This window comes from Balaenoptera ricei, chromosome 2, assembly GCF_028023285.1.
Source record: "Balaenoptera ricei isolate mBalRic1 chromosome 2, mBalRic1.hap2, whole genome shotgun sequence".
Taxonomy (NCBI): Eukaryota; Metazoa; Chordata; class Mammalia; order Artiodactyla; family Balaenopteridae; genus Balaenoptera; species Balaenoptera ricei.
In genome coordinates, this window is record NC_082640.1 from 24,750,268 (window position 1) to 24,769,678 (window position 19,411).

A 19,411-nucleotide genomic window follows, 5' to 3' on the forward strand; every position below is an offset into this window, starting at 1 on the left:
CTATTTTGATGTATTCTCATTTCAGTGGACTCTTAAGTTTAGTGACATGTGAAGTAAATAAAGACATGTGATCTGTTGCCAACTGAGAAGTTTATCATTATTTTGTACCAATGATAGTTTTAAAAACCGTATTGAAAGGTGACTCAAACTATTTCGAAGAGCTCACCTTTTCAGCCAGCATGGTTTACATCATTATTGAAAAGGCATTTGGATGAGGGCTGTAGTACTTATTTTTAAAACAGGAGTCCATCCAACCTGCTTTCCAGAAGATCTGGTTTCTAGTTTTTCTTTGGTGACTTCGTGCGGTTTTTCTTGGGGAGGAGAAAGTTTTTTTTTCTCAAGAGTCATGAGCAACGAGTGACACTATCTAGATTCCAGAAGCATTCTGGAGGGGTGTTCAATTACGTAGACCCCGGTGAGAATACGCCAACTGGGGATCTTTATTTTGGGATCCTGTTTTAGCCTGGTCGCCACATACATTGCCCATGGCACTGGGCATTTCTTTTTTTTTTTTTAATTAATTTATTTATTTATTTATTTATTTATGTATTTATTATTTATGGCTGTGTTGGGTCTTCGTTTCTGTGCGAGGGCTTCCTCTAGCTGCGGCGAGCGGGGGCCACTCTTCATCGCAGTGCGCGGGCCTCTCATTATCGCGGCCTCTCTTGTTGCGGAGCACAGGCTCCAGACGTGCAGGCTCAGTAATTGTGGCTCAGGGGCCTAGTTGCTCCGCGGCATGTGGGATCTTCCCAGACCGGGCTCGAACCCGTGTCCCCTGCATTGGCAGGCAGATTCTCAACCACTGCGCCACCAGGGAAGCCCTGGGCATTTCTTAAAAATATTTTTGTGAACTCTTAAGGAACAATGAAAACAAATGACAGAGAAACCACACACAACCTGCTTTGCTTTTAGAAAGTGAATGGTCCGCTTTGGAATCCACTGTACAAAATAGATCTGAGTAAGTGTGTGGTCTCTCCATCACTTTTTCTTCTTCGTTTCTAGGTATAGAGGCAAAACATACCGGGCTGTGGCCAAGATCGTCCGAACATCTGACCAAGTAGCGGATTTCTGCCGCCGTGTTTGTGCCAAGCTCGAATGCTGTCCAAATTTGTTCAGTCCTGTGCTGGTTTCTGAAAACTGCCCGGAGAACTGCTCCATTCACACCAAAACCAAATACAGTAAGTGCAAATCTGAAAAGAACGTTGGTCTGAGGGCCTACCCGCAGACCATGTAGTCGTGTAGTTGGTGGGCTGTTTTTTTGTTTGTTTGTTTATTTGTTTTTGTTTAAACACCTTTTGCATAGTTTTTCCTAGGAATTGCTACGGGAGAATTCTTTAAGGTTTACTTGGTAGATACTTGTTTCTCTCCTAGAGTAAGGAAGGGGTTGGGGGGGTGTCTCCAGCTCTGCTGGGACCACACTCCAGGATGAACTGCTTTGTGGTTCTCTCTAGGTGTCAGACACTAATGGATAAGTGTTTGTTCACACCCCAGAACCCCATGGCGTTTCTTGACAGTTTTATAAGTGCCATCTTTACGGACCAAATTCAAGTGGAAGGTACTGGAAATAGACAGCTTTAGTCCTGAAAGAAACCTACACTAGTCGGTCATTTTGCATATAAGGAATTTGAGGTGTGGAGGCTGAGTGACTTTCCTCTAAGGTACAGTGGTGTGGGGATGTGTGGACACACGGCCTCACTGCAGGGTGGGAAACAGCCGCTGTCATCCAGGAGCCGTGCATTTGGTATTTTCCTTTGTATGCCTCCAGCCATAGATAAAGTTTCCTTTGGTGTATCTGGTCCTTTTATGGCATAATGGGAGTTCCATATGGAACAGTTGAGGCTTTGGCTAATGAGGAAGCATCTCAATGTTGATCATAATTGAAAACTGGACCCATAATAGGTTTTAGTCAGTTGAGTATGCATTCAAATGATAAAATACATCAATCATGATTGAAAGTTGGTAAATAATTTTCTAACTATTGCTCTAGGTGGTAATACAGACATATAACTCCGTTACTGAATTCAGTAGTAATGACAGTCTCCACTGAGAGAGAAAAGAATAAAGTGTATAGTTATGTAGTAGGTAAGGAACACTATTTGAAAAGACAAAAGGTGCCCCATTAATTTGGGCTGTGTGTTTGCCAGTTGGTCTTGGTCAGATCGAGAGATGGGGAAATCCTTCGTGACCAGGACCCTCCAGTAGGTGTTCACTGTGCTTGTTGATGCTTCAAGATTCAGACTCGGGGGCAGCTGTCGGAGCATCTCCAGTGGGAGTGGTTGCCACCACTGTGTGCAGTATTGGGGGCAAGGAAGGGGAGCAGAGAGAAACTCCTGAAATAACTCTTAAGCTTGTTTGGCTCACCTTCTGTCTTAGTCTGCTCGGGCCGCCACAGCAAAGTCCCACAGACTGGGGGGCTTAAACAACATTCATTCATTTCTCCCAGTTTTGGAGGCTGGAAGTCCAGATCGAGGTGTCAGCAGGGCTGGTTTCTCGTGGGGCCTCTCTCCTCGCCCTGCAGTCGGCCGCCTCCTCGCTGTGTCCCCACAGGGTCCTCCCTCTGTGCATCCCTGGTGTCTCTTCCTCATCTTGTCAGGATATCGGTCCTGTTGGGTCAGGGCCTCACCCTTATGACCTCATTAACCGTAATCACCTCCCTAAAGGCCCATCTCCAGATGCAGTCACATTGGGGGTTAGGGCTTCTACATTTGAATTTGCGAGGGGTTGTGCAGGTGGCAGATGACACTTCTGTCCGTAACACCTTGTAAACACGAGGGCACTGGGGACAGGTTTCCCCCCTGTGGAGCTGTTTTCTCAGAACTGTTTCCTGAGGTGTAAATGGGATGTGAAGTTTTGATGGTCTCAAATGAAGGAATGATCTCTCTCTCACTTTCCCCCTCCCTCTCCTTTTAGTTTTCCTTCTCTCCTCCCTCCGCCTTGCTCCTGCCTCTCTCCTCCCCGTCCATGCATGCCCATGGGTGTAACCTTTTAATGAAGTTTTTAATCTCATCATCTCTCTCCCTGTAGCTTACTATTATGGGAAGAGAAAGAAGATCATTAAGCCCCCGATTGGAGAAAGCAGTGTTGAAAGCGGACACCCTAAACCGGCCAGACGCAGGAAACGACGAAAATCCATTTTTGTGCAGAAGAAACGGAGGTCCTCTGCCGTGGGCTTTGCGGCAGGCTCTGGGGAGGTATGTTCTGCTCGGAACTTCCCACATTCGATGGGGAAGCGCGGCCCTGGCTTCACAGCCAAGGCCAGGCTGAAGTTTGATGCTAAATGGTGAGAATCGTGAACTACCAGAACTCCCTCCTTATTTGTCGAACACAGACTTAACATTGCAGCGTCTCGGCTGGGAAGGGGCTGCAGGTGGGACCCCAGGTTGGACCATGGGATCCATCTTCCGAGGCCTCCTTGGACAGATCTCACCAGGAGGGTGGCACCGGCACCTGGGCAGGAGAGGGTCTGGGGGGGAGTTGTGGGCCCCCTCCCCCGCCTTCCCGGAGGCCCCCTCCCCCGCCACCTCAGTGCACCTTCCGTCCTCCTAGGAAAGTGAAGAGGAGGATGCGGACGCCCTGGACGATGACACCGGGAGTGAGGAGACCGGCTCCGAGCTCCGTGATGACCAGACGGACACGTCCTCGGCCGAGGTTCCCTCCGCCCGGCCCCGGAGGGCCGTGACCCTGAGGAGCGGCCCGGAGCCCGAGCGCCGGGCACCCGTGGAGAGGACGCGGAGGGGCCGGAGGGCCCAGGCCACTGCCAGCACCGAGGGGGCCCCCGGGGGCCCGGCCCCCAGCCAGGAAGCAGCGGAGGTAAAGCTCAGGCCACTGCATCTGGCCCGTCTGGTGTCCCCCGTGGGGCAGCACGGGGCCTCACTTGGGGGACCGCTCCGGCTCTGTTGCTAAATCAGGGGCAGAAAGCTTGGTGATTCCATGTCCCACAGAGCAGGATGGTGAACCTCAGGATGGGGTTCTGGGGGAAGTAATAGCACCCCTTTTTCTGGAAGGTTTTAAAACCACAGGGATTCTTGTCAGGAGAACAGACAGAATAAGTCCTCAAGGTCTCATTAAACACTAGGCTTTCCCTCCTTAGGAGACCTTGTGATGCTATAAAATGTGTCGTCGGGGTATCTGGTCTCCCCTGAGCCCACGTGTCGCACGATCAGCTGGAAGGTCGCTGGCACCAGCGTCACACACGTAAATGGGGGCATAGCGGCCTTGCGCCTACACCGGCTCCTGCCCCATCTCCTCCTCGACCAGAGATCCCGCACTCAGCCCCAGAGCTCCTGAACTTGGGGGTCAACAGCGGCCATCACTGTGCCTTTTTTTTTAACCTCTAAAGATACACAAGTCTTTGGAGCAAAGTCATAACCCAGACGAGTTGCTCAGAGCATCCCTGGATACCGGCCGCCTCTGCACCTGTCCAGGTGCCTAGTGAGGAGGCCGCGAGTGGTCCAGAAAGCCTGGCTCCGGCCCTCAGGGTTCAGAGAGGGTCCCGCCCTCCGGGAAGTGATAAAACAGCCTCCTGCTTCCCTTCCCTCTGCAGGAGGTGAAGCAAGAGGAGGAGGAGAGGCTGGTCCTGGAGAGCAACCCCTTGGAGTGGTCGGTGACAGACGTGGTGAGGTTCATCAAGCTGACGGACTGTGCCCCCCTGGCCAAAATATTTCAGGAGCAGGTACGGGGTTCTGCTGCGCAGCAGCTGTTTTGGTTCTGAGCCTCTGGGTCTTCTGTGCGAGCTGGCTTCCTGGGGCTTGGCCACGGCAGGGGGTGGGGGGCTTCGTCGTCCCTGGGGGCAGGGGAGCAGGAGACCCGGGCTCTACGTGTGGTCCCACCTGCAGCTCCGTGAGGTCTCTTCGCCGTGCAGTGGAGACGGCAGCTCCGGCCTCTACTAGGGGTTCTCGGATGCCCCTTGGTGAGGGCTGGGTCTTACGCAGCCTGGCCAGGCTGGGGTTCAGGGCTCCCAGCTCTGCCTTGGCTGGCGGGTGGGGTGCGCGTTGGCCCGTGGTGGAGCAGTTGTCGTCTGAAAGGCTTTTGTCTCCCCAGCTCCCCCCTTCCAGTAGAGAGAACAGGCTTCCGTTGGCCCTCTTTTCATTTGTGCCCGTTGGCATTTCTGGGCTGCCAGCTTGTGTAACACTAAAGACATAGGAGGCCAACAAACAAAAGCTCAGAGAACTGGCTACTGTGTCAAATCTGGAGTCCCACTGTCCCTGGCTGGTCTGCCTTCTTTTCTCCACCTCCCAGAATCTTCTTATGTTTGTCTTATTTATAACATTCAGGGCTTTTACTTCTCGAGAGAAAGAGGGAAAAGTCTACTTGATCTTCCCAGAGGCAGAAGCCCTCGGGCCGTTGCGTTTTATTTAATGCTGCTTTTGTCACTGTTTTCTTACTTTCTTCACTTCTTTCTTTGTAAATTATTTTAAAGTCTATGGTATGTTAGGTACTATGCTAAATTATGGATAAATGGGAGAACAATTGATATAATTTATACCTTAAAATTTTTTAATCTAGCAGATGAAATGATGTGCCGTAAGGAAGGAGGGTTTTTATATTTTCCCTTAAGTTAGTATGAAAACAAATCCCCACTCTAAATATAATCCACCTTGCACACTTCTCACTGGCCTCACACAGAAGGTTCAAGTGGAAGCCTGTGACTTGCTCTACTATGTTTGCTCAATTTGTTGACATTTCTTGCATTGTTTCACAGTGTAAATATCTTTCACAACCTTGCATTTCACTAAAGTACTGTTTTCCATGTCATAAATTAAAGATATGCCCATCTAGCTTTTTTTTAGATTATACAAACCAATAGTCTAGAAAGAGGGTAATTCAAGCATTAAATCATTAAGAAAACAAGAAAGGCCTCTGATTTCCCCTGTACCCAGTGAATTTCTCAGATTTTCTCCCAAGGCCACCAAAATGCAGTAATGAATTGTAAAAAGCAAATTAATGTGGTTCCCAGCTCCTCCCAGGAGAGGGTAGCCCTCAGTGTTCCAAGGTTTCCACTGATGGACCATTAGCGTCTTCTGCAGACACCCAGTAAGTGCACCGAACGAGTGAATGGTGGCTGGAAGGCCAGGCCACCTCCTCGCTGTCTGACACCAGCTGCACTTCCTCTCTGGGCGACACTTAAAAGCAGACAAAAAGAAAAAGGTTCCTTGTCTGTAAAGGACGTGGCAATGAGCATGTCCCTTCATTTAAACACACAAACAGGAAAGAAAGAGAATTGTGAGAAACGTGAGGACTTACATGATTTGGGGCTTGTTGAGAAACTGCATCTCGGTCTTGAAAACAAGAACAAAGCAGAAGGCTGAAATCCTGCTTAAAGCATTGCCCGATGCAGCATTTTTCCAGTCTGGTATTTATTACTAGCAGCACCTCGAAAACAGCATCGCATTTGAATACGTGACGAGTGCTAATGACACAGATTTAACACGTGTTCCAGCCGGTCCTATGTTCATTCAGCCTGCACCCACTGAGTGTCTGGTACAGACCTTGGAATATCCACGAGGCAGATACAGAAGGTATCGGTCTGTGTTAGTCTAAGGTCTTGTTTTGAGACTCACGTGCCACTTTGAACTGACGAATGTTTTCCACTTGGGCCTCTCATGGGACAAAGAACAGAGGCTATTTGTGCTGTGAAGGGCAGACAAGCTCAGTGTTGATTCCTTTCCTAAATATCTGGTAATAAGAAGGTGAAAACAAAGCTGATTTGTGAAAAAGGCTAAAATACTACTTATACTGAATCATCCTTAATTGGACTTTAATCCCTGTTTATAACAACATCTCGGGAAGTTTCGTGCCTTCCCAAGCCAAGGCATCTAAGAAGGAAACATTCCCGACACTCGGCCACTTCTAGGATCAACAAGGGGCATCTGCTCACATCACCTAAAAACTTGGCCCTACATACCTACTTATTTCTCTTATAGAGAGAAAAATAGGTAGAATTTAATTGATTATAGCCTTATTTCTATTTAAAGTTCTATGTTAGACCATTTCATCTGTCACAGTAAAAGGCTGTTCCCGGCGGGGCTACCTAAAGTCCGTGGGCACCTGAGCGTGTTTTTTGTTCAACCAGACCTTTAATTACTAATTTGTTCTATCACCTTTGAGCCCAAACACCACAGCTCTGATTTGATGGGACCTCCAGGCGTCGTATGAGTTTTTAGATGAATGGGGAGGAGCTGGGGGTTTATCCACCAGCACGTGAGAGAAATCACAGCGCGTGGAGTCACAGCTACGCGCCTTCACTCCCTGGATTCCGAGTCGTAAATTCAGAGACTACCGTAATCACCAGGAGCATTTACAAAAATTATAAACTTCCCGTTACCAGAATATATATGCTTTTTAACTCTGAAATGTTATAGTAACTGCTTAAAAAATCTATACTCTATAATTTCATGCTGCAAATATGTACATTATACAGGGAAACTCCACACGTCTATAAAAAGCAGGAAAGTCTTAAATAAAATTTTGTCTATTCATTCACCTTTTGTGAATCAGAGCCATGCAATAAGCAAACTACCCAAATTAGTGGTTTACTTTTAATAAAGAAATTCCAGGATAGTTTCAGGTGTTATCCACATTTAGACTAATTCCCTCCTCTTTCTACTTCTGTAAGCCCTGAATATCCCCTCTAAGGAACCACCAACTCCTAAACTGACCTCTGTATCAAAATAAATGTGATCTTCCCATGTACTAAGTATAACTTTCATGTTTTGTATTTTATCTTATTTCATTTCTTAAAAATGAGTAGTCCATTTATGGTAATTCTGTATTTAACGTAACAAGTGATTTGCCAACCATTCTGAATTATACGGGAGCATATTTCTAAAAATTAAATCAACTGTGAGGTCTGTAACTACATGATCAATGAAAAAAATAACTTATTTGGAACCAGAACAAAAGCTATGATGAGAGGGATTCTAAGGTGGGTTCCCCCCGCCCCCTCAATTTTTCACTCCTTTCAGTGGTGACTTGCATGATTTCACTCCAGTAGCTGGAATTTAGCTCATTATTTCTCACAACTCATTTGCTAAGATAATTCTACAGAACTCAAACTACAGTTTGCTGGTCCTTCTATAACTTGCACACCTTTATAGATTAAAAAAGAAAAAAAAAAACCTAATGATGTAATCAGCAGGTGGAATTTTCTTGCTAATTTTGTTTAACTCTCCCTTTAAATACACCATTCTTATTTCTAGTTAAACCACATTTTTAGATTGCCAGCCTGGCATCTGACAGACAAATAACCTCTCTGCCTTTGTAAAAATGCTGAGTACCCCTGAGCTGTATCCATTTTAGCATTCTCATCCAAAGTTTCCAAAACAAGAGGGCTGAAATATATCCATTGTAATAAAGGGCAGATAAGTTCTCCATGCTGGGAACCCCAGTTCTAGGAAATTTGAGGAAGCTCACAGATACCCCAGCCTGTGTTCTCCCTGCCTTAAATGCCATTTCCGAATCTCCCATCGCTCTTCCAAGGATCAGCCATCATCCGAGCACCTACATGTGTGCTGGCGTGGTGCTGGGCACCGTGGGCGTGGAATGGGAGGTCACGACCTTCTGATGCTCAGGTTTCTCCAAGTCAGAGGAGGTGGATCACTGAGAAAGCCCTTGATTTCCTGTTAGCCGATGATGTGTAAGATCTCCTCATCTCAACAAGAATTTACAGATAACCTATGTGCAAGGCACTCTATTAAAAGCTGCCTGAAGACAAAGGTGGGTAAGATGCTTGCAATTCTAAATGCTTCCCGTCAACTGGGGACCACGGACACATCAGCAGCTGGCAGCAGCACATAAGAGACTGAAACATTGTCATCGTCGGTGCAGGAGAGGACGCAGCTGTAGGCAGAGAAATCTGGGAAGATATAGCCTGGAATCGGGCCGTAGAAGGTGATGCCGACTGCGGGAGTGAGGCCGGGTCAGCTGAGCCGGAGCACACACGAGGCGTCTTGGCAGGAAGGTGAGGGAGGTGGGCTTACAGCTGAGGTCCCCGGAGCAGCTGCTGGCTGCGAGGTTGGAGAGCAGGGCCGAGGTCCGCGTGGCTGATAGTCAGTCATGCTACCTGTCCAAACAACGTGCTTTCCCAAAGAGTGTTCCGGGAAAGAGCCCAGATTCTTTATCCAACTTTGTAAAAGTAATTTGGCAGTTTTAGCACTTAATCTTGAGGCCCCGCTTTATCTCAGGCATATTTTACGATGCCTCATCATCTCGGGAATCCTTGCGTGTCCGTTGTGCGCTTCTGAACGCTGCCCCAGACGCTTGCAAACGCATCTTGTGTTTCTCAGAGTCACTGTCACTTTTCGGATGAGCATGGAATTTGATAGCAGCGGCCACCCTGGTGCTGACTGCACAATTAATTATAGGACCGCGGGACCGAGCACATTTGTCCCAACAGGCAGGAGGTCAGAGTTCGGGGAGTCATTTATGGAAGTGGATCAGACTCTGTGCGTATGTAAACCGGCGTGTCTTCGTGGTTGATTTAAGGCACTGTGGATCCCCCAGGGTCAACACTTGGGCCGTATGGGAAGGAATCCGTGGTCCTCAAAGCTCCGTAAACACTGCATTTACTCCCACTCTCTGCCCTGGAAAAGACAAACTGAAGGGCCATCTTTGAGTTTCTATTTGGGGATTTGGAGACCCCTCACCACTGGATGTGGGGTTTTATTTTGAGGCTATCTGCGGCTCAGTCAGTCCACTGTCATCGTCCTCATTTCTTCCCATAAGAGAGTAGGGAGTCCTCGGGAGCTGAGGACTTGACTTAAAGGAGCTACTCTTGGTCCCTGTCAGCCTGCTTGAGGCACCTCGCAGGAAGCACTAGTGGGGGTGCATTCCGGTACATTCCAGCTCACCCGACAGATGGCACAGCTCTCCCTGCAGGAACCTCGTGACACTGCTTGTGGTGTCTGTGCTATAGACTGAATGTCTATGTCCCTCCTAAAACCCATATGCGGAAATCCTAACCCCCAGTGTGATGGTATTTGGAGGTGAGTCTTTTGGGAGGTCATGAGGTCATGAGGGTGAGGCCCTAACGATGGGATCAGTGTCCTTATAAAAGAGACCTCAGACAGCTTCCTCCCTGCTGTGAGGACACAGCGAGAAGTCTATGAACCTGGAAGCAGGTCCTCACCAGACACCCCACTGAATCTACTTGATCTTAGACTTGCAGCCTCCAGAACTGTGAGAAATCCATGTTGGTTGTTTATAAGCTACCATCCCATGGTGTTCTTTTTTAGCAGCCGGAACAGACTAAGGTAGCCCAAGAATACCCTATTCTTTCTCCTCCACTTCTGTTCACCTTCCAAATTCTCTCTTACCCTTACCTTTATTTAAAAAAAATTTTATTGAGGTACAGTTGACGCACAATATTGTATAAGTTTCAGGTGTACAACTAGTGATTCACAATTTTTAAAGGTTATATTGCATTTATAGTTATTTCAAAATATTGGCTATTTTGGGGCTCTTAATCCCCACCCCCATCTTGCTCCTCCACCTCCTCTCCATCTTTTACCCTTTTACCCTTCTGTTGACTTTTAAGTTTACTGAGGCCAATTCTTCCCATTTATTTATTCAGCAAATGTTTACTGAGCACCTATTATGTGCCCGGCAGGCATTTTTCTAGGTGCTGAGGATAGAGCAGGGGAAAACAAAACCCCATGCCCGCATTGATATGCCTTATCACAAGGCAGTTAAACGTGAGGCCAGCCTGGCTCCCCCAGCCGGGGCGAGTGTCCCAGGGCCCATCTCTGGCTCTGGGTATCTTTCCAAATTTGCCGTTGGTAGCTACTTGCGCAGGTGTTTCTGCTCCCTGGCTGCAGAAGGAGGAAGCCAAGTCTCACTCATTTTGTATCTCCCACATCTCCTTTGGGGTCTGACATATGAATAATTTAATAAATATTTGGCAAAGACATGAGAACAGCTTTAAAAGGCTTATAACACCTCCCCCAAAATTAAGATCCATGAATTTAGGAGGGCATTCCTTCTCTTCCCTTGGCTGTGGTGTGTCAGGAAAGTGTAGAAACTTTCACTTCAGAAAGAAAACCAGTGAGAAATACCGATTCACATCAGAGATGTAGATGCACTGAAATGCTTTTATTGAAAACTAGTCTGTGCATCCAGAAGAGTATATGTACTGTTTGTACATATGGGGCCTATTAATAAAAGGGACACCCATGAAAGCCACCAACCCAAGGAAGAATCAGGAACTTTGCAACATGGCTGCATCTACCAAGGCCATCCTCCCTCTCACTCCCCTTTATTTCCACTGGCAGTTAATACTATTCAGAATTTTGTGTTTATTGTGCTCTTGTTTGATTTCCAAAATGTTTCCCAGAGTAGCATACGAATGTACCTTTCTACTCATCACGTAGAGGCTTCTGTGTCAACACTTAATATTGTCAGACTTCTTAACTTTCGTGGGTATAGAATTATATTGTAATGTGGGCTTAATTTGCACTTCCCTGATTCCTGGTAAGGTTAAGCATCTTTTCTTAAATTTTTCACCACTTTTGTTTCATCTGTGAAATACCTACTCATGGTTTTTGCCTAATTTTTAAAAATAGTTTATCTTCTTTTTATTGATTTGTAGTAGCTCCTTCTGTATTCTGGATACTGCTGCCATCCTTTGTGAGTTGTTTACGTAGCAGGCTTTTTCCCCCCAGTTTGTGGTTGGCTTATCTGCTTTACAGTAAACTTTAATGCATCCGATGGGAAGCATCTGAGTTCTGGCCAACGCGCTCTCTCAGCGGACTCAGTTTGCCACCTCCTAATAAAGGTCCTTGCCTTCAGCCTCTCATCCCTTCCCTGCGTAATTCATTCTGATACCCTGTGGCCAATATTAGGTTGCAGACACACCTGATAAAGTTACTTATCTGCTTAACGTCCTTCGGTGACTTCTTATCACACATCTCCAGAATAAGTCCCCAGTTCCTGTCTGGGCTCATCTCAATTCTGCCTTCAGTGTCTCCGCACGCTCCTTGAATTCCATGCACTGATGAACCACTTGTGTTCCCTGAGTCCGTCCTCGCCTTAATACTTCCCACTGGACCCCTAGGTCTGAGTACCTCATTGTCTAATCTCTGAAGCCTTCCTTGACTCCTGTAAGATCGGCTCCGTAGCCTGGCCTGATGGGGCCCGTAGCACTACGTCCATACATTAAGTTCCCTATATCATAGGGGTCTGCTTATTTGTCTACCTCCCTTAAGATTCTTGGCGTCTCCAGGGCAGGAGTCTTTGTTTTGTTCAGAGTGATGCACCCAGAGGCCTTCAGGGTGCCTGGCACCTAGTAGGTGCTCAATAAATGCCCGTTGAGTGATTGAATCGGTGACATCCTCCACTCAACGTGGTGCATGCATATGGCGGCCACCTTCACTGAAACCGACTGTGGAGGGTTATACAAATACTTTAGGGCTGATTTTCAATTGTGATTAATCTGTGTGTCCAAGGGTAGCCATCACAACCTGGTGCAGATGTGAAGAGCTGAGCTACAATTTTCCCCCCAAAGTTTAATTTCAGAAAACCATGATCGGAGTTCCACCGCTGTCCCTCACCAGCTATGTGATCTTAATTAGATCAGCCAGTGTTGCTGGTCTGCACTCTCCAGGTCTAGTTTTGATAGAATATATGTGGATTTGGCCCTGAAAGTGGACTCAGCTAACAGGCCCCAGGCCATGGGGTACCATTATTTGCTTCGTGGTCTTATAGGTATAGCATGTGAAAAGAATGTAAAATAACGTGTAAAGGCACGTGTAAAGGGAAAAAAGATATAGCATCAGAAATTCATTGACAGTTTTATGAGTTTGTCTCCTACTTTCAGGGCGTACTCAAGGCTGCTCTGCTCCCTTTGTGGTTTGACGAGGTCAAGTTTGAGTCTTGGTGGAGACATGGCTTACAGTCGCACGCATCACAGCCAGTGCTTGTCCGTAATTTAACAATAATAAATGGCATTTGCATTGATGCTTTTTAAGTTCTTTATTGCTTCCATACGTCTTAGGGGATAACAGTGCATCAAGGTGGCTTTCAAAACCGATCAAATGATAAATGTTGCTTATCCTTAAACATTAGTCTTCGAAGGCAAGGCTAACAGTTATACCCATTTGGGGTTTTTTTTGCTTTAGTTGCTTTCAAGGCAGCTAGATAAACAGTTTAAGAAAAAAAGCTGCCTATGTGAACCTCACCGACACGCGGTCCCTGAGATACGTGCCTGCGTCGATGGTGTAGCTGCTGCGGCGCTGTGGCTCACGGCGGCCCTGGGGCCCTGCTGCTCTGTGTGGCGGCGAGTCTGCTGTGTGTGCCGCCGTCAGTGTCTGCTCCCGTTCCACCACGACCTTTATCGTTACCTCGGGCCTGCAGGCTCTTGGGCCCTCGTTTACTTCCTCCAGAACATGAAGCCTGGGTGAACAGGAAGAGGGGTTGCCTTGACACTCAGTAACCCAATCAAACGATGTCTAGATAAATAAACCCGATTCTTACAGGAAGCAAGCTGGTGAAGAGGCAGAACCCACTGGGGTGATCGTAAAGCCTTGGGCTGAGCCTTTGTGCCCTTTCTTTCTATGGTGAATGCAATTTCACAGTGATTGAGTGAACATCCCCATCGTGGGGACCCCTGGGTATGGATGCAGAAGGGCCAAGTAAGATAGCACAGGGAGTAGACTTCAGACTCCTCATTCTGGGTGACACAGGTTGTAAATGTGGGGAGGGGGTGTGTGTGCACGGGCACACACACATGTGTCCAAGTACATGTGTTCTCCTCTGTGGAAGATCGTGCTGTGGCATCTTCTCACCCCTTCTGATGGTAAACTGTCAGGGCTTGGCAGGGAAGAGAGGACATTTCTCTTGTTCCTGGAGAGCCCTTTCCAGGGCTCAGATAGTCACAGAGCAGAGCGGAGGGAGGACACCAAAAGCCCAGGAAGGACTGGATCTGGGGGCCTGGGGCTTAACCAGCAAGAGGTGATGGGCTTAGGGAGAGCCCAGCCCAGCTCTTCATCCCCTCCAGCCCAGGCTGGAGAATTTCACAGCAGCCAGTGTTATCTTAGCAGAAAGATTTTATTAGCCAAGAGATCAGGCAGCCATCAAGCCAAGTCGCCGTCTTGGCCCGTGCTCTGCAGGCTCAGAGGGAACGAGAGCCGCCCCCATGCCCTGGGCCTGGGGTGAAGCCCGTCGTGGCTCACATGTTCCCCACCCCCACCCCCGTGCACCCTGTCCCGCCTGGGCTCTAACCCGGCTTTGTCTCCTGGCAGGATATCGACGGCCAAGCGCTCCTGTTGCTGACCCTCCCCACGGTGCAGGAGTGCCTGGAGCTGAAGCTGGGGCCCGCCATCAAGCTGTGCCACCAGATCGAGAGGGTCAAGGTGGCTTTCTATGCCCAGTACGCCAACTGACCCCGCCCGCCCCGCCCGCCCCACCCGCCGTCCCGGTGATGCAGTGTCTCGTGTCTCGAAGGGTTTCCGGGACTGGACCTTCCGTTTTCCCGGGATGCGTCAGGTGGTGCACATGCTGTGTCCCCACAAGGCGAGAAGCACGAGGGCCTCCTCTGCCCACCAGCCTACTCGAGGTTTCCATGTTTCCAAAGCACCCCGGGCCCCGCAGCAGTGGCTCCTGGAGGGTGTGAATTTAAGCTCGTACCCTGCAGATGTGGACATGCATCTCTGCAGACCACGCCCCCGCCTTTCTCCCACCCCAAACCAGGCAGGTTCCTCGGAACAAGGTTTCCTAAACCAAGGCCCACACTTCTTTGAAAACTAAGGCGCAGGTGATGTCTTTTAGGTTGTGACCCAGGAGGAGGCCTTGCAGATGGCTTTAGTGTGATTGTTCCCAGGCACATCCATAGATGCTTCTTTCAGGTCGACACGCGTGTAGCTGTTGCTGCAGTTTGATCTGGTGGTGACTCATTTCTCACGCACAGCTCTAGGCGATGTTTCAGGATGGCAGTTAGCAAAGGAGGGACTCCGCCTGTCGGAGGAGACTTCAGAAAGTCTGGGCAGAGAAGGAAGGCCGGGTGTCATGACAGGGAGATGGGCATCCAGGAAGTCTGCAGGGAGGAGGCGTGCTTGCAGCCTTGTACAGAACCTCTGAGATCTCCGACATGCTCATTTAACTGTCACCAGGTCAGGGAGGGTCTCCTCTAGTCTCTTGGGGCATCTTGAATTGTGTATTGAAGGCAGAGCTTCATTCCAGAGAGCAAGAGCGGGGAAAAGACCTGAGGGAAGCTGTTGGTCCAACAGCTCCTTCCCTTAGAGGGACACTGTACTGGGTCTCCCGAGGAGGGTCCCTTCAAGCCCCGCCCTGCTCAGTCACCCCTGCCCCGGCACACACATCTCCCACGGGGTGATGAGGGGCCCTGGCCCTGGAGGCAGCCCCACGTTCTCCTGGCTCGGCCTTTGACTGACCCCGTCATCTGGGCTGACTTTGAATCACCCTGGACCTCCTTCCGGTAAAGTAACAGGTTTGAACTCTTAGGCGTGTGGCACTGACACGTGTGCCCTTGTCCCCATCCTGCTCCTGCTGTCAGGGAAGAGTCCACATTGGCCAAAGCGAGAAAAAGAGAGTGTGTAATTCCTGCAGCTCACTCCGGCTCTGGTTTGCTTAGGACATTTCTTGGCTGTTTTCATTAAGTGGGTCCAGTCGTTTGTAGAGAGATCTGTGGCTCCGGGGACCAGCTGGTCTTTTGTACCAGGTGCTTCGTCTGTGTGCACCCTGGACGGATCCAATATATTCTATGAAGCCCGAACGGACCACTGTATTCTGTGCTGGTCGTTGCCCAGAAGCCTTTTTAAACTTGTGTGAGGAAGCTCAGGCCCCACGTTGCCCAGGAAGAGTGGGCGCTACCCACCCTGCTCTTCCTTTATGAGCATAATTACCTCGACCTCTTCTCTTTGACGCGAGTGTCAGCAATTCCAGGAATAGTATCCTGGGTTGGCTGACGAGCTGATCATATTCGTGCCACATATGAGGGCTGGTTATCTGTCAGATTTTGAGAGGCTCCATCACTAAGGCTAACCTTTGTCAACATTCTGTCACCATTACGGATGAAAAGAGAAAACATGTGGTCGAGACTGTCGTCCCCCCTGTAGCTGATCCTAAGTCAAGTTTAAACGTTCGGCACTGGACTTGCCGGTTGCCTCTGCTGGGAGGCCCTGTGCCTGGCCTGTGCAGACGGGCAGCCGTCCGTGAGGATCCCAGCCTGGCCTGCGGTCCCATTTCTCTCTCTGGTTCCCCACCGCTGCCTCCTCAGCCATGTGCTTTTGGCCTTAAACGCTCAGTCCCATGGAGCTGAACTCTGTCAACCAGTTGGAAAGGGCATCCTTTTCATGGTTTGGGGCATTTTCCCGTCGCTGACACGTTTGTGATCCTTCACTGTGGCCTTTTTGAGCTGAGTTCTTCCCGTTGCGTGTGGGACGGGAATGAAGGGATGTGAGGGCTGCAGCCCCCTTTCAGAATGAATGGCACCTTCTCGTGCCCGTTCCAGGAGTGGCCCAGAGGGGAGGGTGCTGCGTGGGAATAAGTGGCTCTCCGGGGGGTAGGGGGAGTCCCTGGGGCCCACGCAGAGGAGCTGGAGGCCTCCCACCCGGCAGCCCGGGGGAGACGCGGCCACCATTGCTGGGGAAGCATCCTCTTCCCGAGGGGCCAGATGCCCAGAACTCTCCTTATCCTCGGTCTCTTTGTGGGATCTTCCCTGTCAACCACCTGCGCTCTGCGTGTGCCTGGCGGGGAGACGGCTGTGGCCGAGGCAGAAGAGGCCTGGCTCTGGGGCAGGCGTCCTAAAGGCTGTCTGCGTGCCATCTCCCTGCCCTGCTGCGAGCCAGGAAACATTTTAGGGGCAAGAAGATACTTTTGCTCTGAGTGTTGCCAACGTTGCCCTCCAGTTCAGATTCTTTGGGGACTTCTGTGATGGGGGTCTGTGCTTCTTCACATCAGCAGGACTTGGGCTGCGTAAGTGTCAGGTGGTGTTCATTTCTCTGTAGGATTCCCCTCTCACCAGCTTCTGCCTTAGAGAAAGGGCCAGTTTTCAAGGAACGTTTTACAGCGTTGTTACTCGGTCTTCGTCCCTTATGGCGGGAAGAGTTGCTCTCACACCTGTAGCCCCCAATGCACCCCAGCGCCTAAGATAAACGTTTCTTGGTTGAAACACTCCAGCTGGCAATGCCCCCTCCCCTCTTCATCCCCAGATGCTCCCGTCTCCCCGCTGTCTCTCTGACAGCGCTTTGGGGTCAGAGGCCTCTCCTCTGTGTACCTGCGTCCGGCATACACCGGGTTGCTCATTACCTCTGGGAACGGCCCAAGAACTGTGTTCCCCTTCCCGGCCGAGCAGGCCCTGCAGTCTGTATGTACAGCGTGTATCACTTGAAAAGCAGAAATGCCACCTCATCTCTAAGGCTGAGAGTCCGTCACTGAGTCCCGCCCTAAAACTAATGGAGCTCGTATCCACCTCTGACCTCTTGACTGCTTTTGTCCTGTGTTAGGAAAATATCCTGTCCACAAAAATATAAACGTAGAAAGGTCGCCATTCCGGAAGAACTTCTTCGCTTTAAAAAGAAAAATAGCAACAGCAAAAACCCAGTTTCCTTCACCACAATGTTGCATAGCATGGAGAAATCCATCACTTTTAAAATTAGGTTCATTTGATCAAAGTTTGACTCAGAGTGCTTGAGCTGTACAGCTATTAGGTTGCTTTGCCTTATTTGATCATATTTGAAAGGTGATTTCTTGTGTTTGCTTTGATTTGTTCCTCAATAAATTAAAATGACTCAGGCCTTTCACACTGCCCCCTTTGCCCCACACTGAAGTCTCTGGAAGGTTGATTTTGATCAGCCTTTGAAGATTGGTCTCAGTTTCCTTAATTTGTGTCACAGAATCTTGAGTGTTGTTATCAGGCAAGTTCTGAGATTTGCCTTTTATCTTAAACCAAACGCCCCTTTCTAAAGGCTGTTCTCCCTTCGTTTTGGAAGCGTTAGGGGTTTCATACTTCTTTTGTCGAACGCCCGTTTGTATTTATTTCTCTAGATAGAACTATAAAAACAGGTGTTAAGTCTTTGTGGTTTGAGCGTCATTGTTGCTTTTTTGGTTAAGATGGTGAATCTAGGCTCCAAGTCCTACACTATTCTATCTTTAGAAAGCTGTGGCCAAGCGTGCAATTATTTGAAGGGAAAAATAGTAAATTTTAAGGTATCTGTAGTTTTTAAGGAAAAAGTAATCGTTGGGGAGACATACATACTGCCCGTGTCTCTCTGGTGCAGTAACTAAATAGCAAGGGAGGCTCTATTGGCAACGATTACACTGTAATGATTCTTTTTTTCCTTCACTTGTTTTTTTCTGTTAAAGAGTTTTCTGGAAATTGCTTTACTCACTTCAACTTAGTTGAGTTTTTACATTGGGCGACTCTCATAGCTTTTACCACTAGAGTTGATTTATACGTATCCCAAACACAATGTGCTATCCCAACTGTGCTATTTTTGACCCACTTAAGTCACCTAAAAATTCTAAGTGTTGACACATGATGCTGCCTTGGGTTTTGGTTAAGAAAAGAATCTCTGGTTTAGATGATCGGTAATACAATTTCCTGAGCTGCAGACTTTCCATTTTCTTGGTTTTGTTTAAAAAAGGCTAGGATACGGTACCAGGGAGTCCCAGTAGGTCAAGACTTACATCACCAGGCAGAGTGGGTACTTCATGTGGACCGAAGAGATGTGTTGAAGAAAAAGTAAAGTTCTAAGAAGCATTTGCTGAAAATCACTTTACAGTGGGCAATCGGAGACAAAAGTTTTTAAATGACAGAAAAAAAATCATCTCATTTGTTGTTCAAAATGGGAGCCAGCATGATATCTAGAAGCATAAACTACCCCTAGTTGTGAACGTCAAAGCCCTTTTACTGCTTTGCATTCCAGTTTGAATAGTTTGTATTGGAATTTGATTCATATCTTGTGTATGTTTTGGTGCATAAAAGGGAAAAGTTGGTGTTTTTACTTTAGATATTTGCAGGACAAAGGGCATGTCGTGGTTTGCTGTAAGATTGTATTCTGTATATATGTTTTCATGTAAATAAATGAAAATCTATATCAGAGTTATATTTTAATTTTTATTCTAAATGAAAAACCCTTTTTACTTGAAAAAAATTGTAAGCCACGTTGTTAATAAAGTGAGAATAAATTCTATGGTGGTGTTTGTGTCTTTATGTGGGAAGTTATTAAATATTGTTTTTAAGGTTTGCATTAAGATTTTTTTTTTCTCACCATGCACTGAAGCAAATGTTTATAGGGTGTTTTTTTTTTTGTTTTTTTTTTTGGTTTTTTTTATGGTTTATAGGGTTTTAATAACTAAGGCTCTCAAAATCCTACATTACCTTTCAAGGTCACCTGCTAGCTCTGGATCCTTTTACTCAGGAACTTGGGTTTATTCTTTTTATTAAAACATTACTGTA

General features: G+C 48.0%; 1 protein-coding gene across 6 annotated transcripts in view; it reads left to right on the forward strand.

Moving 5' to 3' along the window:
- The window catches only part of SFMBT2 (Scm like with four mbt domains 2), a 222,993-nt gene extending 203,910 nt beyond the window's left edge, over positions 1 to 19,083 (forward strand). For all 6 annotated transcript variants that reach the window (XM_059912123.1, XM_059912115.1, XM_059912134.1 and 3 more), the window contains 5 exons: positions 1,003 to 1,178; positions 3,025 to 3,191; positions 3,547 to 3,810; positions 4,544 to 4,672; positions 14,235 to 19,083. In XM_059912123.1, coding sequence (XP_059768106.1) covers positions 1,003 to 1,178; positions 3,025 to 3,191; positions 3,547 to 3,810; positions 4,544 to 4,672; positions 14,235 to 14,375 — 877 coding nt within the window. In that variant the 3' untranslated portion in view covers positions 14,376 to 19,083. The remainder of the gene's footprint in view (positions 1 to 1,002; positions 1,179 to 3,024; positions 3,192 to 3,546; positions 3,811 to 4,543; positions 4,673 to 14,234) is intronic.
- The last annotated feature ends 328 nt before the right edge of the window (positions 19,084 to 19,411 follow it).